General features: G+C 43.1%; 2 protein-coding genes across 6 annotated transcripts in view; one reads left to right on the top strand and one right to left on the bottom strand.

Annotated features, from left to right (window-relative positions):
- Positions 1-10,754, top strand: part of fmnl3 (formin-like 3) — a 32,327-nt gene extending 21,573 nt beyond the window's left edge. For 2 of the 5 annotated variants that reach the window (XM_046395738.1, XM_046395742.1), the window contains 17 exons: positions 258-332; positions 427-537; positions 655-804; positions 1,421-1,522; positions 1,718-2,087; positions 2,577-2,669; positions 2,797-2,921; positions 3,144-3,346; positions 3,425-3,728; positions 3,818-3,898; positions 4,039-4,168; positions 4,282-4,442; positions 4,633-4,734; positions 5,810-5,902; positions 5,998-6,121; positions 7,300-7,412; positions 9,264-10,754. In XM_046395738.1, coding sequence (XP_046251694.1) covers positions 258-332; positions 427-537; positions 655-804; positions 1,421-1,522; positions 1,718-2,087; positions 2,577-2,669; positions 2,797-2,921; positions 3,144-3,346; positions 3,425-3,728; positions 3,818-3,898; positions 4,039-4,168; positions 4,282-4,442; positions 4,633-4,734; positions 5,810-5,902; positions 5,998-6,121; positions 7,300-7,391 — 2,316 coding nt within the window. In that variant the 3' untranslated portion in view covers positions 7,392-7,412; positions 9,264-10,754. Of the gene's footprint in view, positions 1-257; positions 333-426; positions 538-654; positions 805-1,420; positions 1,523-1,717; positions 2,088-2,576; positions 2,670-2,796; positions 2,922-3,143; positions 3,347-3,424; positions 3,729-3,817; positions 3,899-4,038; positions 4,169-4,281; positions 4,443-4,632; positions 4,735-5,809; positions 5,903-5,997; positions 6,122-7,299; positions 7,422-7,952; positions 7,997-9,263 lie in introns of all 5 variants that reach the window. The other 3 variants (XM_046395741.1, XM_046395739.1, XM_046395740.1) reach the window with 3 other exon arrangements.
- Positions 10,755-10,980: 226 nt separating this feature from the next.
- LOC124062779 (low-density lipoprotein receptor-related protein 1-like) overlaps positions 10,981-22,908 on the bottom strand; it is an 82,040-nt gene continuing 70,112 nt past the window's right edge. The window contains exons 63-89 of the mRNA XM_046395732.1: positions 22,644-22,737; positions 22,390-22,506; positions 22,152-22,271; positions 21,905-22,027; positions 21,685-21,810; positions 21,486-21,602; positions 20,705-20,811; positions 20,452-20,584; positions 20,130-20,252; positions 19,885-20,007; positions 19,637-19,774; positions 19,382-19,519; positions 19,162-19,281; positions 18,758-19,041; positions 18,468-18,646; positions 18,244-18,350; positions 17,942-18,061; positions 17,646-17,822; positions 17,374-17,514; positions 17,078-17,251; positions 15,931-16,092; positions 15,636-15,807; positions 15,303-15,404; positions 14,701-14,774; positions 14,526-14,619; positions 13,540-13,684; positions 10,981-12,862 (exon numbers count right to left, since the gene is read on the bottom strand). Coding sequence (XP_046251688.1) covers positions 12,725-12,862; positions 13,540-13,684; positions 14,526-14,619; positions 14,701-14,774; positions 15,303-15,404; positions 15,636-15,807; positions 15,931-16,092; positions 17,078-17,251; positions 17,374-17,514; positions 17,646-17,822; positions 17,942-18,061; positions 18,244-18,350; positions 18,468-18,646; positions 18,758-19,041; positions 19,162-19,281; positions 19,382-19,519; positions 19,637-19,774; positions 19,885-20,007; positions 20,130-20,252; positions 20,452-20,584; positions 20,705-20,811; positions 21,486-21,602; positions 21,685-21,810; positions 21,905-22,027; positions 22,152-22,271; positions 22,390-22,506; positions 22,644-22,737 — 3,648 coding nt within the window. The 3' untranslated portion in view covers positions 10,981-12,724. The remainder of the gene's footprint in view (positions 12,863-13,539; positions 13,685-14,525; positions 14,620-14,700; positions 14,775-15,302; positions 15,405-15,635; positions 15,808-15,930; positions 16,093-17,077; positions 17,252-17,373; positions 17,515-17,645; positions 17,823-17,941; positions 18,062-18,243; positions 18,351-18,467; positions 18,647-18,757; positions 19,042-19,161; positions 19,282-19,381; positions 19,520-19,636; positions 19,775-19,884; positions 20,008-20,129; positions 20,253-20,451; positions 20,585-20,704; positions 20,812-21,485; positions 21,603-21,684; positions 21,811-21,904; positions 22,028-22,151; positions 22,272-22,389; positions 22,507-22,643; positions 22,738-22,908) is intronic.

Below are 22,908 nucleotides of genomic sequence, written 5' to 3'. Positions count from 1 at the left end.
CCAAAATAAAAGGATAAAGTCCCCGACCAGGTCACAACCCCACCAACATACGTTAGATGAAGCATTATATTTTAAAATAACATGAGGAATTTACCTTCATATACCTTTATATTGGGATTTTTGTTAGTCTATGTTCAGTTTCAAAAGTTTTCTCCCACTTTTCATCTCGAATTGTAATATTATATATTCTTTTTTTGTAAAAAAAAAAATATATATATTGAAACAATGTGGATATTGCTGCATCTTTTGCATTTTAGGTGTGTAAGGAGAAACATCGCTTTGAGAGACTGATGGATTACTTCCGCTGCGAGGAGGGAAACATTGACTACATGGTAAGCTTTCTGTCAGGGATATGTTGAATTTTTGCCCATATATGCATCCAGTTAAATATATTTGGGCTTTTTTCTGTCTGTGCCTGTGGTCCAGGTTGCTTGTATGCAGTTCATCAACATCGTGGTCCACTCGGTTGAGGACATGAACTTCAGAGTCCATCTGCAGTATGAGTTCACCAAGCTGGGACTGGATGATTACCTGGAGGTAAAGTGACGATGCTGTGGTTAAAACCGGCAATCCGTAAACATATCCTGGAGTGGAGACTATTTGTACAGTATGTGAAGGGTATCACTAATGCTGACTCATTCTCCTTTGTGTCAGAAATGTAAACATACGGAGAGTGACAAGCTGTCGGTGCAGATCCAGGCCTACCTGGATAACGTGTTTGACGTGGGTGGTCTGCTGGAAGATGCGGAGACGAAGAATGCTGCCCTGGAGAAGGTGGAGGAACTGGAGGAGCACCTGTCCCATGTAAGTGCACCACCCAGTCTGGACCACCTACACTGCTCTCTGGGCCCATTTTATGAGATTGTTGTGGTTCACCAGCCATGTACTTAACTTGGCTGTTTCTATGTAGTGATTAGAAATTTACTCAGTGTTTGCATTTCACAAGTGGTTTCAGGATAATGACGGGGTGGAGAATGCTGGAAAGTGCTGCACGTGAAACAATCTTAATATTGTTCTTGTGTTGGCTCAATCTTTCTGGGCAGTTGCCTTTGTATCCCACGCTGCTTTGCAAAGACCTTCTTCACATGGAAAGGTCGTAGGCAGCCCCTGACATCACTCTAGGAATTTCATAACAAACTCTGCTCTCATGGGTCAACAATGGTGAAGGAGGAGGAGGGTGAAGATTCCCCAAGAATTCCTATGCAACTTGTGTAATCTGTTCAAAATCAAACCTAAAAGCTGTGTTGTGCTCTTGCTGTGTCATGCTGCTGGGTATATCTTGTTTCGCATTGATGATGCACTGTGTAGTGTGGGGAGGGAGTGGGAGGGTGTGTAACTGGGAAAGATACCCGTGCTGTGGATCAATTCTTGAATTCACCAGCTCTCATCTCTGTTGCTCTCTCTCCGGCTTCTCTCCCAGGTGACGGAGAAGCTTCTGGAGGTTGAGAATGAAACAATGATGAAAGTAGCTGATCTGGAGAAGATGCTCCTACAGAAAGACAAGGAGCTGCATGTGATACGGGTAAGCTGGCAGCCGCTCGTCTGCCTCGCATCAGAAAGGCTTCACTTCACCTCACTGTTTGTTACTGGAGATCGTTTTCAGATGCATATAGCTAAAATGCTGTGATAGCAAATTAGGTCAGCAGGAAACAGGATGTTTCTTTGGCATGTGGAGTCATTGTATTGTACTCTTTATCCCCCCCTGGTGACCATTCAGGAGACCTACGAGTCGACCAACACCCAAGTCAACACCCTGAGAAGGGTGATCAAGGAGAAGGATGCTGCCTTCCAGAGGCACTTCAACATCGAGAGGCGGCTGCTCGAGCTCGAGCAGCAAGGCTCCATCCGTTTGCACAAGAAGCCTGATGGAGACATTGCCATCGAGCCACTGGGTGTTGGCGGTGTGGGTGGTGTTGGGAGTGGCAGCCTTGGGATCCCACTGGGTGACATCGGGCAGCTGGCTTTGAGTTCAACAGCTGGATTAACAGAACCAGGAGGACCAGATACCAGTTTACCACCAGCCAGTGAAGCTCCTCCACCCCCTCCACCACCTCCACCGCCTCCCCCTCCTCTTCCCTCTGTCTCAGGTGATAGACCGTGACTCACAGGGATTATGTCTGGTGACACATATATGTGAAAGTTGACTGTGTTCATCTGTAGACCTTCAGATGAGGTCTATTTTCAGTTCCTCTTCTCTGCTCATGTGTGCCAAGCCAGGTGATGGGTCACAGTAGTGTTCTTCTACCACAGACAGGAAAGGGAAATGCAGGGCTTGTTTCCTTTCCTTTGTGTGAGTGTGCAGCAGACTGTAGCACAGGAGGAACAGTACCAATTGTTAGAGCAGTTTTCAGGACCACATAGGACACAAGACACAGATATTATAAAACATATAACACAGGCTGATGATGATTTAGATAAAATATGAAGAGAACTAGAGAACATTAAAGGATCACCAAAAACATCAGATCAAAATGATAATGTGGGATTGATTAACACATCAAATGGATAAATTAGATTAAAGTTTTTTTATTGTGGTGTTCCAGTGAAAAACGTTTTCTTTTCTACATTAATTACAGGCATGAATGCACCAGTCCCACCTCCCCCACCTCCACTCGCTCCGCCTCCACCAGATGCTTCTCCCTCTGTTATCCTTACTGCAGGTCTCTCAGGTGAGGGCTGATACAAAATGACATGTTTTGTTATGCTCTTTCATACTTCAGCTTTTTATTCCTCTGCAGGCATTAGAGCAAAAGAGCTAAAACAATTTCATATATTTTGTTTAATTCTCGCCCACAGCTATAAGAATCAAGAAGCCCATCAAGACAAAGTTCCGCCTGCCTGTGTTTAACTGGACGGCCCTGAAGCCCAATCAGATCAACGGCACAGTCTTCAACGAGATTGACGATGAACGTGTGCTAGAGGTAAGTCAGGCAGGTCAAACTGCCAAAAAGTCCTTAAAAAACCTCTAGATTACAAAATATTTATGAATAAATAAATTATCTCTCATTAAAAATGGCCAAAACTGGCAGAAAGCTGTATGTTCATGTAGAAGTCTGTCACGCACAGTAAGAAGCTGATTGAGAAAATGTCTTTTCAGGACCTTTAATGTCAGTTCACGTAATTAAATCATCACTTGTGTGCAGGAGCTGGAGCTAGAGAGGTTTGAGGAGCTGTTTAAGACCAGAGCCCAGGGTCCGATTGTGGATCTCTCCTGCACAAAGAGTAAAGTTGCCCAGAAGGCAGTAAACAAAGTGACCCTTCTGGACGCCAACCGATCCAAGAACTTAGCCATCACTCTGCGAAAAGCTAACAAGACCACAGAGGAGATCTGCAAAGCAATAGAGAAGTATGCACCTTTCCTATACTTGAAATACTTTCCGAACCGTAGACATGATAGCTACTAACATATGTTGTGTTCGCTCAGGTTTGACCTCAAGGCCTTACCTGTGGACTTTGTGGAGTGCCTGATGCGTTTTCTGCCCACGGAGGCGGAGGTGAAGGTGCTGCGTCAGTACGAGCGTGAGCGGCGCCCACTGGACCAGCTGGCTGAGGAAGATAGATTCATGTTATTATTCAGCAAGATTGAGAGGCTTACGCAGAGAATGAACATCATCACTTTTGTTGGGAACTTTTCTGACAATATCAGCATGCTCACACCACAGCTCAACGCAATCATTGCTGCTTCTGCATCAGTGAAATCTTCACCAAAGTTGAAAAGGATGCTTGAGGCAAGAAGTGTTTATTTGACTTTTTATATCAGCAGCGTTTGTGGGTTTTTTTTAATGCATATTAATTTCTTCTTTTGGTTGACTTGTAGATCATCTTAGCCTTAGGAAACTACATGAACAGCAGCAAGAGAGGCTGTGTTTATGGCTTCAAATTACAAAGTCTGGACCTGGTGAGTGTTGCGTAAAAGATTTTTGAGATATTTTTCAAGAACTCAGTTGATCCCCATACCAGTCAGCACAAAAAGGTGCCACATTGTTGATTTGTGCAGTGCTTTTGCTGATACTGATATTTCTTTATATTGTTACACAGTTGCTGGACACTAAGTCTACAGACAGGAAAATGACGTTGCTCCACTACATAGCTCTAATTGTGAAAGAAAAGTACCCTGAACTAGTCAACTTCTACAATGAACTGCACTTTGTGGATAAAGCTGCAGCAGGTGAGTTCAGACAAAGCCTTATTAAGATGTGATAATAGAAAGGCCAGTTGAATAAGAACATTCAGCTCAGATCGGTAAATAAAACATAATTCCCTACTAACTGTGTTCAAAAGTGTCTCTGGAAAATGTGCTGCTGGATGTTCGAGAGCTGGGGAAAGGCATGGAACTGATCCGGAGAGAGTGCAGTCTCCATGACCACGCAGTCCTGAAAGGCTTCATCCAGGCCAGTGACACCCAGCTGGACAAGCTGCAGAAGGATGCCAAGACAGCAGAGGTAACACAACACTTTCAACTTTTCCTCACCTCCTAACCTCAAAGGAAAAAGAATAAAAATAGACATGAATCAAACTTCTGTCCCAGATGCAGCTCACTGACCTTGAACACACAGCCAATCCTGACTCCCAACTCAACAGTGTTTACATACATTACTTCAACTCTGGCACTGTCCTCCTTCCCAATTCTAGGAAGCTTTCAACAATGTGGTGAACTACTTCGGAGAGAGCGCCAAGACGACTCCACCCTCAGTGTTCTTCCCTGTGTTTGTGCGCTTCATCAAGGCCTACAAGGTGAGGACACCATGCAGATGTTGCATCTGTGTAGCTTTCCTCACTTCTGTTCAGACAGTTTGAAGCTTTCTCTTTTGGCCAGAGGGAAAGTTCCCTGGTTGCAGACTTGGATGTTGTTAGTCTCAGTGAGAGCAGAGCAGGGCAGAGCTTTGGCTGCCTCTATGCCACAGGACGTGGCGGATAGTCCGAAGCCAAATAACAGGAAAGGCCAGCTGGGTCTGACTCTGGAGCTGCAGCTGTGGTGTTTAGGCTGCCCCCCCCCAACACACACACACACACACCTCCTCCTCTCCCTCCTCCCCCTTTACCCCGGGACAGCCTCGCCCTGCCCCACCACACAGCACACTTCCTGAGATTGTTCTCAGTTTGGATTTATGGGATCTGCTTAAGGAAACGTGCAACACAAGGATTTCTGCATTTGTGTTTGTCTGTCTGAGTGCTTACGTGTGACTTAAGGGAATAGTTCAACATTTGGGAAATACGCGTGATATGAATTTGGTTTTAGGGGGAGTAACTTAAAATTTGTTTGTTCAATTTTTCAGTCTTTTATCACCAGACATGGACGCTTAAGTTTAAGCTAAGTGAAAGGCAAAATAACAAACTCACCAGCCCATGGTACAAAAAAAACCAAGAACACTAAATATATTACCTAAAAAAAAGGTCACAATTTTAGCACAAAACAACAGGAGAAAAGAGAACAGAACAAAATGGCCTCTAAATATTTGTAGAGGTTCTACAAGGCACATTTTGTTAACTTTTGACAGAGTCAGGCAAGTCAGCAAGAAAGTGACTAATTCCCAAGATGTTGACCTATTGCTTGAAAGCATTTAGTGTATTTATAACTTAGCCTTGTGTGTGTGTGTTTGAAAGGTTAAAAGGCAAAGGCAGGAAGAGGAAGAACACATTTCTTATGAGAGGTTACCTTCAACAAGTGTGTGTGAGCACACCCTGTTTACGTTCCACTTTTGACCTGTTTTTTTCTCCATCCTTAAAGGGCAATGCCAGTGGAGTACTTGGACTTATTTGAGCCTCAGTTTCTTGTCACAGACCGATTGCCTTTTTCTCTTCTCAACAGGATGCAGTGGAAGAAAATGAACAAAGGAAAAAGCAGGAGCAAGCAATGAGAGAGAAGTTACTGGCTGAGGAGGCTAAACAGCATGACCCCAAGGTACAGTCAAGTTATCAAATGTTTACCACGGGCTAAATAAGGCTTTGCGGTGTGCGAAACAGCGAACAGTACAAATATCTGCTCTGTTGGTGCAGGTCCAGGCCCAAAAGAAGAGACAGCAGCAGCAAGAGCTGATCGCAGAGCTGCGTAGACGGCAAGCCAAAGACCATCGGCCTGTGTACGAGGGAAAGGACGGCACTATTGAGGACATCATCACAGGTGGGCCAGACAGCACCCTAAAAAGACCCCATATGGGTGCCAGAAGCTCTGGGAGTCCCAGGTCGCGGATGACTGTGGTCATTCACTGCTCAGCTCCTTTGAAGTGCACCTTGTGCTATGTGGTGCAGACACCGCCACATCTGGAGCACAGCACATAGCCACACAGCAGGCGCTCGTTATTTCATGACGTGCTGTCTTGTTAGTCCTCAAATGTACAGCACTACAGCTGTTGAACCACCACATGTAGATAGTCTGACGGGCAGTTTGTACTTTAAATTCAGTACGTTGAGTTTTTATTCACAGGATCCTTTTGTTTAAGCCACTATGTGTATTCCATTTATCGTGGAATTGCAGCATTTTTCAGGATTCTGATGATGTTTTTGTTTGTCTCTCCCAGACAATTCCAGTAGAAACTGTTTGGGGATTATGCAGTTGTCTTTCAGATATTTTAAAATCCTGCATACAGATGCTTTACTGAGAGAAAAATGCAGTATCTACAGCCTCAGGATGGCATTCATTAATCAGTGCTTAAAATGTAAATAATATAAATGTCGCATCAGTGTCAGCTATAGTAACTTTAATAATGCTTCTATGCCACTACTATCAGAGGTGTTAACAGCTTATTATGCCACTGATGTCTATCTGGGACGTGCTCGGTGCATCCCCCTATTTAGAGTTCATAAGCAGTACTGAAACATAGAATAATGTAGTTTATTAATGTGCAGTATTTGTCAGCACTTACAACTCCTCCTATGAAGACATATTTATTATCTTTGCTGCTGAATTTTTGTAACATTTTGTATCTTTATACACCGGCCTCCACTTATGGGGGTGAAGGAGTTATAGTTGTTCACAAATATATGAATAATACGCTTGCAAATACTTTATAGTGTGATATAAAACTATTTATTGAATGCTTGTTTATTGCTTATAAATGCAAAATAGGAGGACTTTAAGAAGTGTTGTCCCCTCATCCTATAAAAACCTCCTGAGGGTTTTACAAGGTTTGCTTCCACGGATATGCTTTACATACTCGAAGAACGCAGCTCCGCTTTCCTCAGGTTCATTTCAGTTTCATGAAAACAAATTTGAAGGTGGTCCAGTGTATCTCACCTGCTCCCCAGAAGGGCAGTGTCTCAGGTGTGACGTGTTTTCTCTCCCTCCCCCTCCTCCCCCAGTCCTGAAGAGTGTGCCCTTCACAGCCCGCACTGCTAAACGCGGCTCACGGTTCTTCTGTGAAGCCAACCTCTGCGACGACGCCAACTGCTAGCCCTTCCCCCCTAATGCCAAGGTTGTCCAGGTGTCTCTCGTACGCCTCCTGACCCCACTGTGCATGCAGCATGATCCCTGTCACCCACCCAAACCTGTACCCCACCACTACAACTACTGTGAACTAACTTGGGCCGTCACTGGTTGTTTGTGTTCTACTTCAGAGCACTCCTATCAGGCATCAGGCGATAGGAGTCAGCCAAACCTCTTTGCCTGGCACAGATCTCCATGGACAACAAGTTGTACAGCATGTCAACATATTTTTTTGCGTGAAAAAAATATGTCGATACAGTCAAAGTACAATCAGCCATGTGATTAAATTATTAAGTGCATGACACATGTAAAAGCCTGTGCATTATTATGGCAGATTTCTTTTGATGCATTCCTGTCATGGAGCTGAATTCAACAATCATAACTTAAAGAGGTTTGGCTAATTTAATGTTTGTTTGTTTTTTTATCAACGATGCCTTGTTCCATGAAACTAACTTGTTTGGTGTTGGTTTCCGGCTAACATGTGACTCTTCTTTCCTCAACCACCACTGTTTGTTCTACCCCCCTCCAGCTGAAAAGAAGATTAATGACAGTATTTCCCACTGCTAAGAGAGGGTAAGGAAGGTAGCCTGGCTGAAACCCGGCCCGCTTGGCCCTCCAGCTCCTGTGTGCTGCTACAGTGATGTCAGCTGCTTCGGCTAGTGCTTTTGATGCAAAAAAAAAAGAAAAAAAAAAAGCTTCACAACACTGAGATTTGCTTTACAACCCAGTAGTCAGAAAAGGATTAATTAAGCTGCAGTATATTTCCACTTTAAAGAATATAAATTTTCACTTGCCCCAACAGCCACAAAACATAAATTCTTATGTAATTTTCCAGCAAGGCCTCAGAGAAGACCGCTGCGTGATGTTTTTAGAAGATCATTGTTCAGTTTAAATGCCATACCTGTAACCATAAGATCACCATCCTCACCCCCCTCCTATTATGTGTTGCATGTTGTCCAGTGTTCATTTATCTCTCACCTGTCAACAATGTCTGCCATGTTTTGTCTCTGCTAACTGTCATCTGCAGTGTGCTGAACAGCTATTTGGTCAACAGGCTCTGGAAAAAAATAAAAAATCCCACACAGTCAGTCACATAAATATGAATACAGTCATTTTGAAAGGTTTTCTTTGACTTGATACACAGCTAGTTTGACTGTTGCTCAGCAAATTGAAGAGCTTGTTGACCATTGTACTGTAATCATGATGACTGCAACATTATTAGTATTACAAAGTTGCTGTAACTCCATTCCCAAAGCCTTGAATTTCCTGTTTTGCGTGTCACTCTTACCAGTTAAAATGCAAGGTTATGGGAATGAGTTGTTCAAGTCTTCTTTATTAATTTGCTTATTTTACACGTCTAATACACAGCTAACAAAGTTTAACTACAGAAGTTATTGCATATTTTTTTAAATAAATGTTTTACAACAACATAAACTCAGTAACCGGTTTATTAGGTACTCACAGCTTAAACTAATGCAGTCTAATACAACAGTTTTTAATGTTCTTTTTTTGTTGAAACGATTGATTCAACTTTTCAAGCTTTTAGACGATATATTTTGTGGTTCTGTTGAATTGTACTGTATTATACAGAAGTTTCTGTTATTTAGCCTACCTTTGTTGATATAAATGAGGTGGACAAAATAATAGAAACACACAAGTTTAATAGGTGTACCTAATAAACTGGCAATTGAGTATATGTCTTCACTGTTTATGGCTTAAAAAACACTCTTAGCGCTGGAAAAGAAGTTGAGTAAGGAGAAGCAAGTTTGCAGACCTCTGGGTCCTCTAACATTTGTGTCCCTCCCCCATCTCTCACCCCTCTCTTCATCCCTACTCACAGATCTCCGAAACCAGCCTTTCCTACGAGCTGACGCGTTGATCCGGAGCGGTTGGAAGAGACCCTAAACCACTTATTCGTCACTTATACCCCCCTCCCCATTGTAACCCTCCTCCCTGTGTCCCAATGGTCTGTCTCAAACCTGAGGCTGCAGATCACAAAGACTGAAAAGAGGGACAGGACAGAGCCATTGTTTTACCTGGGTAATTTATTTATTTATGGAGGCCCTTTACAGCCAATTTAAGTGAGCAGGCATCATTACAGAAGCACAATGGGTCGCTCCTGTCTCACTGCAAACAGAAGACTTTCCCTGCTCTGTTGCCATTGAGAAGCAGACCAGTTGGTAGACGACAACAAGACAGGTGAGGTGAGTGGTGGACTGACGGACCATGAAGCAGGAGGAAAAACTCTGATTGAAGTAACAAGAGCCAGCCAGCATGTGGATCTTATTCCCAAGGCCGTTAATTTCCTCAGATAATGCAGCGGCAGCAGGACTTAGACTGGGAGGCAGCCAAGCTGAAGATGCCAACTTTGCTGCTGGGATTTTGGCCTTGAAGACACTTGCGAAACCTTCCTCCAAATAACAGAGAAGCTTTGCTATTATCATAAGACATTTGGGGTCTGTTTCTTGATATTAAGCCAAGTCAGCACGTTCAAGACTTAATATTGACAATTGATTTAGAGTTCAATAGCATGTATCCTGGAGGAAAGACCATCTTTTCTACTGTGTTTTTTTTGGGGGGGGGGGCAAGCTAGCCAAACCAAAATTTCTCAACTGCCTTGCTTCCTCAAGTGCCTTTTTTGTGTAAACAGTGTTATTTCTCATGAGTCAGCCATAATGTTTATTTTACATCTTTCATTTGTTAAAGATTGTATTTTTATTGCCTTGTACGATAACATTAGCCTTATAATACTGTCAACAATATGCAGCCGTTGAAATTTCTAGCTTCAAAGGCATACAGTGACCAAAAGGTAAGGGGAATAATGCTTTTAAAGATGACCTTTATTTGCCTCTTTAGTGCATCAGTGTCTTCAAGCTCATAACTTGTCCAAGTAGTTTCTAAAAACTGAATGTTTATAGGTTTCGACAACACTTTCTGTCACACTTTAAGTGACATTTGGGAAGTGACAAATGGATGAAGAAGATTCCCCATGGACTGCTGTTTAAGGATGACATTAACCTGCCATAGATGTGGTGATAGATGAAGGACGTTTCTGTTTCTGAGGTCTCAATGTTTGAAGCCCCCCCCCATCCCTTTTAATAGACATGATGCATTTTCTCCTAACAGGTTTTGAAACTTGCATTGGCACAAAGGGAGTTCTTTACACTACTTAATTTGGCCTAACATTGTATGAGACACTATTGTTTAAGTGGACATTTGTATTAATGTACATTCAAATCAAGAAATTCACTTTTTGAGGAAATGATCCACAATGTCGTCCATTGACTGAAAGAGGACACTTACTGTTTAATAAATAAGATGAATTATGTAACTGCAAGGCCAAAGAGTCTCATTACATCTCAGGAGTATGAAAACAAAGGCTGGTCTTTCTTCGATCAAGTAAAATTCAAAACAAGCGATTACTACATATCCATGTTTTATTTCTTAACTTTTTTTTAAAAGGATACTTTATGTTAATTTCTGATGTAGTCCAGCAAGAATTAACAAGTGACTGCTTTTCCTCACCATCTCTCCAAATGACTGACAGAGCCACCGTACATATTTCTACTATAAAAATCCATTTAATTTCTTATATCAAAAAGAAATAGAATCATAACAAAACAATCAGAACCACAAATATCCATGTGGTTTTTTTGCCATGAAAAGAAATTCTCCAACTGAAAAATGATTATTCTAATTTACATGGTCAGGTGAAAATCTAACAGAAGGATGCAATTAAAAAAAAAAAAAAAAGTGAGGAAATGTTAACAAGTGATGGGCAAAGCCAGTGTTTCCTCCAGGATGGGTGGCGGGGTGAGCACCATGCAGAGTGATATGGCAGATATGGCTGATAAGCTCAATTAAAAGCAGCGTGGCAAGCAGTGAGACAGCAACACTTTTAAGACTAAAATCCAGTTTGACAGACAGATGGTTAGCGTTAGCAGCAAGGCAAAGGAACTAACAAAGGAATGCTTATCAGGAAGCTTATCAGTCCCCTTCCTGGGAATGCACTTAACAATGAGCATTAACCTAAATTACATGTCCATGTAATTACATACAATAAAAAAAAAAAAAAAAGGAAAAAACTCAATCTCCCACAGAAGTACGTACCATCAAACGGTCTCCCTGGCCTTTCCTGAAAGTACATTTACAATCAAAAGATGTGGAACCAAAGCCAAACGCAACCGTTCTCAGCTAATTATTCGGCGCAGGTTGTTTTTCAGTGATGACGGAAAAAATTCACAGAAGCTTGCTGTCACTCCCGAAAAGAACTTTCTAGAACAGTTTCAGAGCAAAATCCGACTGCTGTCCAGAGTGTCCTGCAGTAGGCTAAACCAAGGCCACAGATACCCATCCCAGACCTTTCATCCTGGAATGTGGACTTTATTACAATCATCTTCATCCAGCGCACTCACACTGCCATGGACTCATTCATTGCTGACACAAAGTATGTCAATTATACAATGAACTAAAAAAAAAATGTTTAAAAGTACAGACTGCTATTTGTTACTGATGTTTGTATTCCTGGGTATATTTTCAAGACACTTTGTTAATAGGTTCATATATATGCAAATATATAACTTTAGTCTGTGCAAGGAGGTAAAAGACAATCACTTGGATGTAGTTCTTTGAGACAACAGAACAGACACTGTCTGTGATGCAGAGTCCTCCATGTGTACATGTGCAGTATAACAACTTGTCATTACTCACCGCGCCTCGACGCCCGCCCGCCCCCCTGTCTTCAGACCTCCAGCAGCAAACGTACATATACACATAATGAGAAAGACTGAGCCGAACCAGCATCCAGGAAGCATTCATAGTGAGCACTGACTCCTCTCGTTCATGAACAACAAAGACTTGGCAACGTTTTCTAGGATGGAACAATATTCTTTTTTTCAGCCTATACAATTCATACAAAAATAAAAAATTAAAATTGTTCCACTGCCATTTGTATCTCTTATCTTTTACATTTGCACAGAGGTAGTGGCTATATGCGTGAGAGGGGAGGGAGACTTGTGAGGAGGAGGTGAGCAAAATTAAAAAGAAGAACTGAATAAATGTCTATAAAATGGTTCCTTTTCGTCACCAGAGGATTTTTTTTTGTCAAAGAACAAAATATAATACTGCAATCACTTAAAAAAGTAGTCCTTCATTTTATACATTTTATACAGTGTTCTCGCTTTTTTTTTTTTGTTGCTTTTCTTTTCAGTTGGTAAAGGCATAAGATGAGAGAGCTTGTCAGCTCAGCACTGGGTTGGGCAGGGCAGGGCAGTGTTGGAAGTGTTCAGTCTATGCCAAGCTCTACGCCAGCGGGTCGCTCATGTCCTCATCGCCCTGGGAGAGGAGCTCCTTCTTTTCATCCGTGCTGGCCAGAGAGTTGCGGCTGTTGTGGGCGCCCATGTACAGGGTGGCATACACTGGGTTGGTGAAGTTGGTGGGCTGTGGAGCAAAGCAAATTACATAGTTATTCAAAGAGTCTGAGAAAAGCAGTTATTCTTTCAGTCTGAAAGTAGGATTTACTGCTTTTGGTGCTTTAAAAAGGTCAGTTCAGATTACAGCTTTAAGAAAGCATCACTTCATTAATCACAACAAAACCTTTCCCCTGACATGACTAGAAGCCCTAGTTGTTTGTGATTGAGTTTTTTATATGCTGTATGTCATGTCGTATTGTGTGCCTGCCTGTTCTGGTTCTTTGTTTCAGGAAGTCCAATCACCAATCAATTTCTCCACTAGCACCTCACAAGACTTCAGAAGACCTCCACCTACCTCTCTTCTCAACCTTCCCAGGAGCAGAGCCTCCCCCCGGCAAATTCTTGGTTTCTTCTTTATTTAAGTTACTAAGCTTCAGTTTAGTTCCCTGTGTTTCCTCCTTTATGTTGCTTACCCCAAAGCTGGTTTTTCAAGAGATTTCTGCTACCACCTCACTGCAATCTGGGGACAAAGCATTTAGCTTTCCAAAAGCAATGTCCCAGTTACTGTTTACAAACTCTCTAAGAACAGGTTTCATTGGAGCTATGTGCATGGCTAACCAGGAATAAGTGAAAAGTTATGTTTTTTTTTATTTTGTGATTTGGGTGAACAGGCCCTTTATATAACAGTGCTTTTAGCCGTTTTACCTTATCTGGGTCCAAAGCAAAGTCTGAATCCAGGAGCTCCCCGGCGTCATCGTCAGGGTCTCCTTCATAGATCTTATAAGCGGGGTTCCCGATCTCAACATTCATGGCTCCATTTGTCATTCGATGGTGCTGGAAGCCCTTTGCCCTGCAGGCAGACAAAGATAAACAAACTGAATGACCATTTCAAGCTGAAAAAAGATCATGAACTAGATTTGACAGAAGCCTCAAACTGAATTCACAGTAGCTAGATTAGTATCATAATTTAACGCCAAAACCAGGTACTCACGCAGCACCAGCAACGTACAATAAACACAGTCAACACAACATATACTAAAGGTTGTCAAATGTGCTTTTGACAAAAGGCCATTTGATCAAACCCAGAGGGTATACTGCAGCATGTCTGTTGTGGAGAATGCTGGACTTTTCACATTGCAAATACTTGGCTGTTTGCAAGCATGTAAACATTTTTCATAGATGCACAGTTGTGCATTTTACTATGCAAGCACATAGTGTAAGCCTAACATTCAAACATGTAAACAAGGGGAGGTATGGAGACGCAAGAAGGACGAAAACAGTTCAATTGTTTGCGCATCACCAGCAAAGCTACTTCAGATAAGAGTCAAGAGGTCCCTGTATTTCTGGGTGTGAAACCCCGTGGGAGGCAAACAGGAGAAGGCAGGCAAGGACAAACAAACAGATTTCTGCACTGACCAACAGAATGGACAAATGGACTGACAAAAAGCATAAGTCTGATTGGATATTAGGTAAGGGAGGGGACAGGATTTGTAAATCAACAGGTGAATTATGCAACCCTAAGAAGTTACCGCGAGCACTGAGAACGAGATTTGCCCGGCCATAGAGACCTGGGAGACAGGAAATAGATGGTTATCAAAAGGTAAGAGAGAAAGAGACGCTAGATAGCCAAGGTGTGAGAAACAGATGAAAAATGGGAGTCTGTATCTAAAGTCTCTCAAACCAGGACTCACCCACGCATTCTGCGCTTGTACCACAAGATGGCGCCAACCACCAGCAGTGCCAGCAGCAGCAGCAGCAGCACTGGGATGACAATGGAGGCCGTACCTGCGACAGAGCAAATATTGTGAGCAAACAGGAACAAGGTCAGCGTTTTACTAGCAAAACTCTCTGAACTGTGTGACTTACTTCCACTGGAAGTAGAAGAATCTACCGAAGCTGCTTCAATTTCACATCTGTATCCCTGCCATCCTGCAGGACACCTGGACACAATAGCCAAAGTTACAAAGTTTGTCAGTAGAAGAGGATATGTAATTCCCTTATCTGATTGTTCCTCACTCAACCTGGGAATTGTTCTGGTCCGCCATCATGAAGGACGCTTGCATGCACTTGTTTGTACGAGAGCGAGAAGAGGTCTCTGACACGAGCAAAGATAAACAAGAACAAACCTCACGAAGGTCCTTTACCAGACCAGCACACCCTTTTATTAGATTAGTCTGTTAATGATTAGCTGATGGGACTCATCTGATACTACAACATCCCTGCACTTTTACATTAAAGTGGACAGACAAAGCAGAAGTTTTAGATTTTCTTTCCAGATTCACCAACTATATATAATAGTAGCTCTGTGTTTACTGTAGATCTGAGTGGCAAAACAAGCATCAAAAAGAAATTTAAATTTGTTTAAATCAGCATGCAGGAGGCAACTGATGTCTTCTGAGTGCATGAGTTTGAAAGACAGAGGACATATGACAGTGTGCGTATGATTGGTTGGTGGTGTCATATCTTACTTGCACTGAGGCAGCAGTGTGCGAGTGTCAACTGAACATTGTCCATTTGAGCAGTAGTCCAAGCATGTATAGCAGCTGGGTTGGATCTGACCATTGGGACAGCTACATATAAACACACAGAGAAAAAAAATATAATTAATAATATCGAAATCATAACATATTCAGAATTTAAGGTTGGATGTCCACGTCTATTTTTTATTATGTGGCAAACTTGTCAATCCCATCCCATGTCTCATCTGTTGCCCACTTGATACCCAACAGTCCAAAGTAAACGTAAACAAATATTTACAAATCTGAGTTCCATGCAGAGTTCATGTCCCACAGTGTACCTACCTGCAGGAAACCTCACTTGAGGATGACGTGAGACACCTGCCCGTTCCACAGAACTGACATTTGTCCAGCTCACACTGGTGTCCGATGTACTGAGTGGTGCACAGACAGAGTTTGGTGCCATTGGAGGTTTGTAAGCAGGTTCCACCGTTGTGACAGAACCCTTCACATTTACCTGATGACGGGAAGGAAGATGTGTGAGAAGGGTTATAAAGTTGCTCTAAAAATCGTTTTTAAATCATCCACAGTAAAACTCCTCAAAGACAATGTGCTAACATCAGATAGCGTTGCCACTTACTATACTGGCACTGGTCTCCATGGTACTCTGATGGGCAACTGCAGGTTGGTTGGTTGCCCGCGTTGACTGAGCAGTTGCCTCCATTCAGGCAGTAGTCCTGACAAGTGTGGCGGTCACAGTTGGGGCCTGTGAAACCCTTGGGACATCTGCAGGTCGGAGCACCTGGGACACAAGAAAGATAAGATCTAAGATATGAATTTAAGTGCAAACCGCAATCTCTTACACTCAGACTGTCATTTCGATGTAGCATTAACACTGTTTCACAGGTTAAACAATAAACGAAGAACTGGCACATTTAGGTTAGGAGTTGGGCATATTTAGAAATCACCTGCTTCATGCTCCCCCCTGCTGCAGCCTTTTGGACATGTCATTGCTGTTACTAATGAGAGCTTTGACAAGCATTGAAAGGATGGGTGGAAACTGTACTAACAATTTTCACAACAAATAAAACATGTTTGTTCAGCTGCCAACAGTGGCCTAAAGTCCTTGCCAGAAAAGAATCAGCATTTCACATCCAATTAGTCTATTTAAGTCTTTTTTTTATAATTTGCTAGTTGGAAACATTTAACAGGCCTGTTTAACAACCTCTAAATGCATCACCAATTCCGAAACAGCTGCGACTTCTGTGTAAAATAAAGATAAAACAGAAAGCAATGATTTGCTAATTCTTTTTGATAAATATGATATATATATTTCACGTTTTACTTCATCAGTTTCACTGATTTTTTGTAAATGTATGTTTGTTCTGAATTTGAAGCCAGCAACACATTTCAAACCATTTGGGGCAGAGGCATCAAAAGACCGTGAAAGAAGTATTACGATCAGGTATGAAAGTGGTATCCCCAAATGGCAAAGATGGGGTGAGGTTCAACACTTTGTGAAATGCATGACTGTGTGAAGGACATCACTGCGTGAGCTCAGGAACACTTTGTGAAACTGTTGCCAGTGAACACGGTTCATCTTCAAATGATTTCATTCTGGATTGATTAACTTTTTACGTCCTAAGAGTATTCCTACTCCTCCTTCTTTAATTCTACAGAAATATATACCACTGAGACCTACTATTGGGTGGTTTAGGTGGTAATAACTATTAGCTAATTAAGGAAAGTGAATCACAGCAGTCTGGGCAGGTGTGTTTTACTCTTACCTGTATGAGAAGCAGTGCATGTGCCTCCGTTCTTGCAATAGTCTCTGCACTGGTTGATCTCACATCTCTCTCCCGTGTAGCTGGGCTGGCAACGACATTTGGCCACCTGACGGGCATTGAGGAAGCAGCTCCCGCCATTCTGACACTGAATATCGCAGGGCCCGGAGGGCGGAGCTGTGGAAGGGGAATTCCATGATGAACCAACACTTGGAATGCAGCATCCCAATGTGAAGTCTGTTGCTCTCCTGCTCAGATATCTGTATGTGTACATCAGTGCACTGAGTCTGCAGACTTACAGAATGGTGATTGGGTGGGGGTCGGTCTCTCCACGCATGTGCCGTTGTCTGCCATGTAGTTGTTGGGGCAGGTACACACTGGTCCACTGGGACTGAGCAGACACAGCCACTCACACTTCTTCCTGTCACACGGGTTGGTCACTGGTGCAGAGGGAGACGAGACATGCAAATAAGTGAAACTGAGCCAAACGGTTACGAATGATCAACGCATACATTTATTTGTATAAAACTTATATATGCATCTTATGACTTTCATGATGCAAAGCACTCACTCTCTGGCTGCTTGTAACGGTGGTAAAGGACTATGTCAGTAGCGTGGTTGATGCCTGTGGTGAGATTCTCCATGGGGCCCTTGCCAAACTTGTTGACGCGGAAGACAATGTTGTTGACATAGGTAACCCCATATATGTAGTCTTCAAAGATATCTATGCTGAATGGATGAAGCAAGTCTGGAAATGAGAACAAAAAGAATAATCTGTTGAAAAAAAAAATCTACAGACAAAGTGACAATGTTTTCTGGACTTTCCTGCTTTATGTAGTTTTATTCTAAATGTAGAAAGAACTCAACTGTTTTTGATGCCGGAGACAGAAATGACAGGATCAGAACCATCGAGACGAACACTGCCAATAACTGAGAGTTTAGCATCCGCCCAGTAAAGACGCTCGTTGAAGTAGTCCACAGCTAAACCTGTAGAGACAGAAAGCAGATAAAGAAAATAAATAAAAATAAAAGGCAGGGATTCTGCAGGATGTGAAGCTGTCTAACTGTGAATGAGGTGCAGGCAGCTGCTGAAAAAGAACATGCAGGTTTCACTGTGCTTGGACAAATCAGGGTTAAGACAGATCATACAATGCGAATGCAGCTCTTACCTGTGGGCCACTGGATGTTCTCATGAACTAGAGTTTGTCTTAGAGTACCGTCCATGGCAGCTGTCTCAATTTTAGGATGGTTCCCCCAGTCTGCCCAATACATGGTGCTGAGAGGCAATACAGAGATGGAGCACACAGTCACAAAAAGCCATGACAGAAACTATATATTATATATGATTGTAGCCCTGAGGCTACCATCAAAGAGCTCAGCACTCTTTTTTTACCCTCTCTGTGGATCCACTACAATGGCATAAGGCTCGTCAATCATGCCAGAAATGAGGGTCTTGCAGTGCTGGCCAGACATCTGAGCCACTTCGATAACATCTCGTCCAGAGTCGGTCCAGTACAGGTTACCAGCCACCCAGTCCACTGCTATACCACGAGGCATCTTCAGCTCTTTGATCTGGATACGAACGGAGAGGCATTTGTTTATGTGTTGGTGTTTGTGTGTTGTGTGTGTGTGTGTAATAGCATGATGTAAAGTTCGTGGTTCCACACATTTAACAGGCCTTACCTGCAGGTTGGTGATTCGGCCTTCACTCTGCCGTCGGTTGCGATGAGAGTTGGAGGAGGCTGATGATGTGGACGGTCCAGGAAGTTCATAGGACGAGATGCGGCCTGTGTGCCAGTTGGTCCAGAAGATGCGGTTGGTCTTGACATGCAGGTCCATCGCATCAATACGCACGCTGGCGTCGCCCTGGAAGGTCTGTTCATAGCGCCAGTTGGGGATACCAGGGTCCAGGCTGCGGATTTCATTGTCATCAGCTATGTAGAGAATCTGTCTACTGCTGTTCAAATCTGGAAGGAAAAGAGACAAAGGATGACCTTTGAAATCAAAATTATTACAATCACAATTCTTATGAGAGTTTAAAAACATATAGTAAATGTGTTTAAAGGGGTTGCAGTTCTGGTCCTCACTGTCAGCCTTGCAGGTGTCATTGATCCTGGTGAAGTACTTGTGGCAGCTGCATTTGAAGGAGCCTTTGGTGTTGTTGCAGATGTGGGAGCACACTCCAAACTGCTGACACTCATTTTTATCTGAAAAAAAGAGAAAAAAAAATATTACAGCCCAGCTCCTTAGTTCGTGAACACATGAGCAAAGTTGTGATGACGGGTGCAGCATCTTGTGCACGTGTACCTCCACAGGTGTGGTGGCCTGTCTTCTGGAAGCCTGGCTTGCAGGAGCAGAAGGAGTCTGTGCCATTAGTGACACAGTGGGCCTCGTCTCCATCACCACACTGAGTCCTGTTACTCCTGCAGTCATTTAGTTTGGTGTCTAAAAAGGAACAATTCAAAGTCAGTGGAAATTTGTGACTCGGCTGACGCTTGTCAGCTGGAACCTCAGATCTGTGATTAGCTGTAATATACAGAGATCGGCTTTGACATGAGGCACCTGTCTTGCAGTTGATCTCGTCAGAGCCATAGTCCTCACAGTCATTAAAGAAGTTACAGCGCAGAGTGGAGCTGATGCATCTGCCATTGGAACACAGGAACTCATCCTTCTCACATGTGGGAACAGCTGGAGTGCCCTCTGTAGACACAAAACATCACACACAAACACACACACGGGTCAGCAATCTCCTTATTCACAGTTGAAGAAGGACAGGATTTTCCAGTGGTTTGAACCACTCCAAAACTTACGGCAATTCAGTTCATCCGAGTTGTCACCGCAGTTATTGACACCGTCGCACCTCTTTGACACTTGCAGACACACCCGGTCGTTTTGGCAACGGAAAGCTCTGGTGGGAGGACACTGGAACTTCCCTAAGAGCAGAGAAAGAAGACAAGAGGGAAAAAAAGGGCAGAGGAACAAAAAAATAGGTCAGGACAAGAGATGAGGATTGACAGACATTCAACATGTGTGTGGTCCAAAGGACTGCACTCACTGCACTCTTCAGGATTCTCGTCAGAGTTGTCTCCGCAGTCGTCCTCCCCGTCACACTTCCATGCAAGAGGTTTACATAAAGTGTTGTTGCACTGAAACTCATCCACAGGGCAGTGACGCCCAGCTGGAAAACCAGGGACAAACAGGGAAAGATTCTCACTACCCTTCTTAAACCTGATGCATCTTTTCAAAGCATTTTATGTTTAGGTATTTTGGCACAATTGGGCAATCATGAGACCATTCATAGTCACATTTCTGTTATGTCTAAACAAAACCAAAAAGATAATAACATTCAGTATATACATACACAAACATAAACTTACCAGCACTGCCACAGTTCTCCTCATCACTGCCATCCATACAGTCAGGGTCGGCATCACACCTCCAGCGGATGGGGATACAGTGTCCGTTCTTACACTGGAACTGGTCGTTGTCACACTTCAGATCACAGCCATGCTGAAGAAATATCAGGGGATCAGCTTTTACACATACATGTTATTGCTAAACACACACAGCTAACTTTGTTTCCAGATTAACACAAAACATTATTTAAAGCACAGACAGAAATTTCTGCACCTCATCAGATCCATCAGCACAGTCATGGTCGCCATCGCACTTCCATCTCCCAGCAATACAACGGCCATTCGTGCAGGCAAATTCACTCTCGGAACACTGTCGAGGCACTGCAAGAGAAGAAAGATGAGGATCTGTTACAACACCGGCAAACACTGTTAATGGTGGGCTATAGCCATTTCAACTTTAAGCACAAAGCACAGGACAAGAACAGAACAACAACCACAGAAGAAGACTGCAGGAAGTAATGTGAGAGAATGAAAGGAGCAAGAAGTTTCAGTGTTACTTTAAAGTATTTATAATATAACCAATCTAATGAGAAACGTTTGCATGTGTTATATTAGTAGCAAAAATAAGTCTCATGCAGCGGCATCTAGTGGCAAAGGGGAAACAGTACAACAATGTTATAAAATGAATCTATACAGAGCTCGGCTTGCAAACTCTCACAGGCGGGTGGGGATCACAGCTCTCAACATGAGAGAGGGGAATACGGCAGAGAAGTGACAAGATATGAGTTGTTCACAAGTGAAGGTGGAGTAACTTACCTCTGGCTCATGCCAACAGGACAGTATGAAATGAAATGAACATCAGATGAGGCGAGATGCATCAGAAATGGATGTTAGAACTGTAGAAGTGGCTTGGCATGCACAATTAACAAGTTAAAGTTGTGAGTGTGTTACCAGTGGACTAGACATGGGTATGAGTGAGTGTCAACGAGGTTGAGACAGCATGTTAACAGTATACAGTATAAAGGTGTTGTCTCCAAGCTTAAAGCGACACCTACTACACTTGTCTTCATCTGAGTTGTCTCCGCAGTCATTGTCGTAGTCACACTGCCAGCGGCCCGGCACACAGCGGTTGTTCTTACATCTGAACTGGTAAGGCTCACACGTCCTCTCAGCTGTTCAAATCACAAAAAATATGTGACCATCAATAACATCAAAGTAAAAACAACTAAATCTAACACGAGAGGATATTCTTACCGCACTCCTCTTTGGGCTCATCTGACGCATCGCCACAGTCGTCTTCGCCGTCACACTTCCAGCGAGCGGGGATGCAGCGTCCAGAGTCTTTACAGCGGAACTCATCCACACCACAAGTCATCTGGGCTGGAGAGGAAGATATTTGGGAATGGTTACATTTGAGATCCGATTAGGATGACTCACAAAAAAAAAAAAAAGCAAAATGAAGCAGGAGTCTTACTGCAGTTGGCAGGCTCATCAGATCCGTCCACACAGTCATTGTCGCGGTCACACACCCAGACACGAGGTATGCAGCGTTTGGTGATGGCACACTGGAACTGAGTGGGTGCACACGTGACCTCAGCTATGGGAGGGAATAACAGATTTATATTAACTGTCTGAAATGAAGCATCAGGGTCAAAGAACAGCATATCAGAGCTGTAACTGTCCAATACAGGATATAACTGAAAAAAAAAAGTTCTACTCACGGCAGTCCTTCTCATCCTCTCCTTCTCCGCAGTTGTCCTGGCCATTACAGCGAAAGATGCCAGGAATGCAGCGGCTTGGGTGGGAGCATTTAAACTGGCTGGGCAGGCAAACATGAATATCTACACAGAAACAACAGATTTGATGCTATCAAGTAACAACCAAGAAACAGGTGACAGTGATTATCGAATTTGTCAGATAATTATTTGGGGATGAAATACACTAAAAAGACAGACATACCACAGTTGGCCTCGTCCGAGTTGTCCTGGCAGTCGTTGTCTCCATCACAGATGTAGGCAGGGTTAGTGCAGATGCCTGTGCCACACTGAAACTGCCCCGGCCTGCATTTGAACTCAGCTGTCAAAGACAAAAAAAAACAAAGAAGAGTCACAATCTGTCAAGATGACGCTGAACTTGCTTATTAAAATCACATGCATGTACTGTATGTCACAGGAAAGTGATACACTTTGTGATTATCTTTCTCAAACACTCACGGCAGTCTGCTGGCTCATCTGACCGGTCACCGCAGTCGTCCTCTGTGTCACATTTCCACCAGAAGGGAATGCACTTGTCATTCTTGCACACAAACTATAGCAGAATGAGAGGAATCCATCAATTAATCAGTGTTGTAACAGACAGACAGATACACAAATAAAATCACACACAGACAGACAGATATACAGGGTGTAACATCAGAGCTCCTCTGCTTCAGTGCCACTGGCAAAACTAGGAGTTACCTACTGTAGCACTAGGCAGCTA

This window comes from Scatophagus argus, chromosome 8, assembly GCF_020382885.2.
Source record: "Scatophagus argus isolate fScaArg1 chromosome 8, fScaArg1.pri, whole genome shotgun sequence".
Classification (NCBI taxonomy): domain Eukaryota; kingdom Metazoa; phylum Chordata; class Actinopteri; family Scatophagidae; genus Scatophagus; species Scatophagus argus.
The sequence above is the reverse complement of the archived record's forward strand: the minus strand, read 5'-3'. Positions and strand labels throughout refer to the sequence as shown.